Raw genomic sequence first — 6,600 nt, 5'->3', positions numbered from 1 at the left:
CCTAAGCTCCCTCGTCTCCCCCCCCTCCCCCCCCTCTCCTCCCCCCCCCCCCCCTCCCCCTTCCATGTCAGACGGAGGACAAGCCCCTGCTGCCGCTGCCGATGGACAGCGGAGTGGACCGGCGGGAGTGGACCCTGCAGCACCACAAGGCGGCGGACATCACCCTCACCCCCCCGCAGGCCGACCTGGACGCCGACTGCCTGGACGTCAACGTCAAAGGCCCAGGTGGGGGAGAGCGGCCCTCCTCGGTGTGGCTGTGGTGGTTCACCGTGGGCCGAGTCATCAGCCTGTCACAAGTTCAGAGTGTCGGTCTCAAAGATGACACCAGGTCACCATTACGGCTCTATAACGCTGAAGGAGTGGTTCATGTGGGAAAGGTCTCTGACAGAGGAGCCACCATACCCCGTGCTGTACTATATATACTATATATATACAAGTATACTGTCCTACACTAGACTACAGTACCCACAAATGGCTCTAACTATAAACCAGAGGAGCCACCATAGCCAGTGCTGTACTATATATACTATATATATAAGTGTACTTTCCTAGAGTAGGTTACAGTACCAACATGTGGCTCTAACCATAAACCACAAACCAGAGGAGCCACCATAGCCTGTGTTGTACTATAATATATGTATATCTTTTTTGAAAGACACTGAAATTGGTTTTGTAGAAATGAACAGTGTGACAATAAGAAGGGGCATTTTTAACATACAGGCAGGTAACCCTATTCTAGTAGTACCCCACAAATGCAAGTATTAACCCTAAAAGAGCGTGACAGGGGATCATTAATTATGACCTTTCCCCCTGATGCTGTACTATATACTGTATATTATCTACCGTATATATAACTATACTGCTACACTACTTTACTACTATACTGTCCTCCTCTCGATTACATTAACTATAACCCCTGACCCCCTCTCCCCAGACGGGTACACCCCCCTGACGCTGTACTATATATACTATATATACTGTATATACTATATAGTATATATAACTATACTGTGACCCCCTCTCCAGACGGCTACACTCCTCTGATGCCGTACTATAAATACTATATATACTATATATACTGTATATACTATATACTATATATAACTATACTGTGACCCCCTCTCCAGACGGCTACACTCCTCTGATGCCGTACTATAAATACTATATATACTATATATACTATATATTATACTATATATACTGTATATACTATATATTATATATTAACTATACTGTGACCCCCTCTCCAGACGGCTACACCCCCCTGATGCTGGCCTCGCTGCGCATGGCGGGGGGTCCGGACTGCGGGCTGCACGTGGAGGAGGAGGAGGAGGAGAGCGGCGGGGAGGAGCCGGGCCCCAGCGTGATCTCTGACCTCATCGGCCAGGGCGCCACGCTGCTGGCGCAGACGGACCGCACCGGGGAGACGGCGCTGCACCTGGCCGCGCGCTACGCCCGCGCCGACGCCGCCAAGAGGCTGCTGGACGCCGGCGCCGACGCCAACGCCCACGACAACATGGGCCGCACGCCGCTGCACGCCGCCGTGGCCGCCGACGCCCAGGGCGTGTTCCAGGTGAGGGCCCGCGACGGTCGTGGGCGCTACCGGTCGGATCGCTACCGTACCGGATCACCACCAGATCACTATCAGATCACTAAAAGATCACCACCAAATCACCACCAAATCACCACCAAATCACCACCAGATCAATATCAGATCACCACCAGATCACTATCAGATCACTACCTGGTCACCTCCTTATTAGTATCATATCACTACTCAATCACAACCAATGTCAACCCCATAGCACCCCCATATCACCAAGTATCACCCCCATGTCACCCCCATATCACCAAGTATCACCCCCATAGCACCCCCATATCACCAAGTATCACCCCCATGTCACCCCCATATCACCAAGTATCACCCCCATGTCACCCCCATATCACCAAGTATCACCCCCATGTCACCCCCATATCACCAAGTATCACCCCCATAGCACCCCCATATCACCAAGTATCACCCCCATGTCACCCCCATATCACCAAGTATCACCCCCATATCACCAAGTATCACCCCCATGTCACCAAGTATCACCCCCATATCACCAAGTATCACCCCCATATCACCAAGTATCACCCCCATGTCACCCCCATATCACCAAGTATCACCCCCATAGCACCCCCATATCACCAAGTATCACCCCCATAGCACCCCCATATCACCAAGTATCACCCCCATATCACCAAGTATCACCCCCATAGCACCCCCATATCACCAAGTATCACCCCCATAGCACCCCCATATCACCAAGTATCACCCCCATGTCACCCCCATATCACCAAGTATCACCCCCATAGCACCCCCATATCACCAAGTATCACCCCCATATCACCAAGTATCACCCCCATATCACCAAGTATCACCCCCATAGCACCCCCATATCACCAAGTATCACCCCCATAGCACCCCCATATCACCAAGTATCACCCCCATGTCACCCCCATATCACCAAGTATCACCCCCATAGCACCCCCATATCACCAAGTATCACCCCCATGTCACCCCCATATCACCAAGTATCACCCCCATGTCACCCCCATATCACCAAGTATCACCCCCATAGCACCCCCATATCACCAAGTATCACCCCCATGTCACCCCCATATCACCAAGTATCACCCCCATATCACCAAGTATCACCCCCATGTCACCAAGTATCACCCCCATATCACCAAGTATCACCCCCATATCACCAAGTATCACCCCCATGTCACCCCCATGTCACCAAGTATCACCCCCATATCACCCCCTTAGCACCCCCATATCACCCCCTTGTTAACCGCACACATCTCCCATATCACCCCAACGTCGCCCCTATAATCACTCCCACGTCACTCCTAAGACGTCTCCCGGCCAGGCCCCGCCCCCTCCTCACGGCCGTGTGTTCTCCCGCCCCCCTCCTCACGGCCGTGTGTTCTCCCGCCCCCCTCCTCACGGCCGTGTGTTTTTCCCGCCCCTCAGATCCTGATCCGTAACCGCGCCACGGAGCTCAACGCCCGCATGAACGACGGCACCACGCCCCTCATCCTGGCCGCCCGGCTGGCCGTGGAGGGCATGGTGGAGGAGCTGGTGCACTGCCACGCCGACATCAACGCCGTCGACGACCACGGTCAGTGGTACACGCTGGTACACGCTGGTACACACGCTGGTACACACTGGTACACACGCTGGTACACACTGGTACACACGCTGGTACACACTGGTACTCACTGGTACTCACTAGTACACACTAGTACACACTGGTACACACTGGTACATACTGGTACACACTGGTACACACTGGTACACACTGGTACACACTAACGACGACCACGTCAGTAGTACACACTGGTACTCACTAGTACACACTGGTACACACTGGTACACACTAGTACTCACTAGTACACACTGGTACTCACTGGTACACACTGGTACACACTAGTACTCACTGGTACACACTAGTACTCACTAGTACACACTGATACACACTGGTACATACTGGTACTCACTAGTACACACTAACGACGACCATGGTCAGTACACACTAGTACACACTGGTACTAACAACGACCACGGTCAGTACACACTGGTACACACTAGTACACACTGGTACTAACAACGACCACGGTCAGTACACACTGGTACACACTAGTACACACTGGTACTAACAACGACCACGGTCAGTACACACTGGTACACACTAGTACACACTGGTACTAACAACGACCACGGTCAGTACACACTGGTACACACTAGTACACACTGGTACTAACAACGACCACAGTGAGAAAAATCACTTAATTTCTTTCATATTGTTGTTTTGCCAACCTTGTATCTAATGAAAAAACAAGAACGACAATACACTGTTACACTTCACGATTAATTCCTAAAAAGAACCAAAAAAAAGAACCAACATAATAATCGAATGTTCCAATGCCCCATGCCCTATCCATGGGGCGATTGGTTTTAATCCCATTCGAGATAGTTTTAAAGATTCATGCCTTCCCTCACAAGATGGTTCTAAAGCTTCATTTTCCTTCCCCTCATCCATCCCATAATCACAGGTAAGTCCGCGCTGCACTGGGCGGCGGCGGTGAACAACGTGGAGGCCACTCTGGTGCTGCTGAAGAACGGAGCCAACCGGGACATGCAGGACAACAAGGTGGGTGGAGCGACCCCCCCCCTGACCTCTGACCTCTGACCTCTGACCTCTAGCGCTGAGGAAAACAATAATAGAGGCTAAAGTCAATGCTGAAGTAAGAACAAACTGAAGAAACTATCAGTTATAAAGTGGCCCGGTGCCAGTGCTTCACAGTGTATTAAAGTGTGTGTAAATGCAATTTAATAATATATCTATCTATATATATCGATGGATCGATCGATCGCCCTATATCGATCGATATAGGGCAAGAATATATCGATCCATCCATCGATATGTAAGGGATAATGTATAGAACGCCGGTCATTATCGGGAAATAAGCCCCAACCGGGCGAACCGGACACCGACGTGAAGCAGAGGTGTCTTGCTTCGCCCTTAAGGGGCTTATTTTAGATAATGACCGGCGACGTTCTATACATTATATCCCGCTTATTACACGGCTACTTGCCAAAACGAAAAACGAACTTCACACGCTGTGTCTTTTTTTACAATTACCATTCGTAGTGTTGTTGATCAGCAGAGAAATAGTCCGCCAAAGACGTTGACGTCGCTTAGCAACCCAACCCGCTGGGGGTTGACAAGTTACCGGACTACTTGCGGAGCGATACGAGAGACGTGAATCAAACTCCACTTTCCTCGACAGCGGTCGTTAGACGCTTAGCAACGGTCAATTATCGAAAAATAACTCACCGCAGGAAGTCGGGAAGGCGGCACGCAAGTGAACGGAGCGTTTCCATCCACAGCATTGGAGAAGAGCCGCGTGATAAAGATCGACATAGATCAACCTAGTTAGATAGAGTTAGGGTGTATCTCTATCTGTCCACCTGACGTCCCCCCCCTCCAGGAGGAGACGCCGTTGTTCCTGGCGGCGCGCGAGGGCAGCTTCGAGGCGGCGCAGGTGCTCCTGGACCACTACTCCAACCGGGACATCACGGACCACCTGGACCGCCTGCCGCGCGACACGGCCCAGGAGCGCATGCACCACGACATCGTGCGCCTGCTGGACCAGTACAACCTGGTGCACAGCCCGCACAACGGGCCCCCGCACATGGGCGGCGGCGGGGGCCACCCCTCGCTGGTCTGCGGCGCCAACGGCAACGCCTTCATCGGCATGCGGCCGGGGCCCCAGGGCAAGAAGAGCCGGCGGAGCGCGGGCGCCGCCAAGGTGGCGGCGGCGGCGGCGGCGGCGGGCGGCATGGGCCCCGGGGCCAAGGAGCTGAAGGACCCCAAGGCCAAGCGGAGGAAGAAGCCCACCGGAGGGGAGGGGCCCGGCGTGGGCGGGGCGGCGTTGGCGATGAACGGCGGGGGGCCGGCGGGCGCCACCGCCAACAACCCCAAGGCGATGGCGGGCGGCGGCGGCGGTCTCCCGGAGACGTCCGTCACCATGTCCCCCGTGGACTCCCTGGAGTCTCCGCACTCGTACACCGGCGAGCCGCCGGGCGGGGGCGCGGCGGCGGCGGCGGCGGCCACCTCCCCCTCCCTGCTGTCCGGCCCCGGGGCCCGGCCCCTGCTGCCGCCCGTCAGCCACATGCTGGGCCAGCAGCAGGCCTGGGTCCGCATGCCCAAGCACAGCTACGGGGGCCACCTGTTCGGCCTGGTCCCCCACCCCATGGCGGCGGCGGCGGCGGCCCACCCGGGCATGGCCCCGCACCACGGCCCCGCCGGCGCCATGGGGGGCCCCATGAACGTGACCATGAGCCGGGAGCAGCTGCCCCCCATCGTCACCTTCCAGATGATGCCGGCGGGGCCGGGGGGCGGCGGGCAGGCGGGGCTGAAGCCGCCGGGCGGAGGCGGCGGCGGCGGCGGGGGCGGTGGGGCGCAGCAGGGCCCCGGCCAGACGCAGGGCCACATGGGGCGGGCCCCGCACCAGAGCCTGATGTACCAGCTCCCGGAGCAGGTGGCCCTGGGCCACGGCATGGCCCACGCCCTGCAGCAGCAGCAGCAGCAGCAGCAGCAGCGGGGGCCCCACGGCCACGCCCTGGGCCACGCGCCGCACGGCCTGGCGGAGAGCCAGCCGCGCCCGCTGCCGCCGTACCAGGCGCGGCACAGCCCCGTGGATAAGTACCCCACGCCGCCCTCCCAGCACAGCTACTCCACGGCGGGCTCGGACGGCGCCACGCCGGGCCACGCGGCGGCGCACGCGCCCAGCGAGCACCCGTACCTCACGCCGTCGCCCGAGTCCCCCGACCCCTGGTCCTCCTCCTCGCCGCACTCCAACTCAGACTGGTCCGACGTCACCACCAGCCCCACGCCGCTGGGGAACCCCCACCACGCGCTGCCCTCCTCCCGCCACACGCACATTCCAGAGCAGGGCCAGCTGCTGCAGCCGCCGCCGGCCCCCGCCTCGCAGCCGGCGCAGAGGGGGGGCATGCAGGTGTTTGCGTAGGGGGGGGGGGGGGGG

General features: G+C 57.0%; 1 protein-coding gene across 1 annotated transcript; it reads left to right on the top strand.

The window, feature by feature from the left end:
* Positions 1–71: 71 nt before the first annotated feature.
* LOC311371063 (neurogenic locus notch homolog protein 2-like) lies at positions 72–6,600 on the top strand (the record flags this gene model as incomplete). Its single annotated transcript, XM_084489296.1, has 5 exons — positions 72–225; positions 1,251–1,573; positions 3,023–3,170; positions 4,105–4,202; positions 5,044–6,600. Coding segments are annotated over 5 exons (2,265 nt in total), but the record flags the coding sequence as incomplete, so codon positions are not given.

This window comes from Micromesistius poutassou (assembly GCF_964030765.1).
Source record: "Micromesistius poutassou genome assembly, contig: SCAFFOLD_1133, whole genome shotgun sequence".
NCBI lineage: Eukaryota > Metazoa > Chordata > Actinopteri > Gadiformes > Gadidae > Micromesistius > Micromesistius poutassou.
Note: the sequence above shows the minus strand (reverse complement) of the source record. Positions and strands in the feature narration are given on the sequence as shown.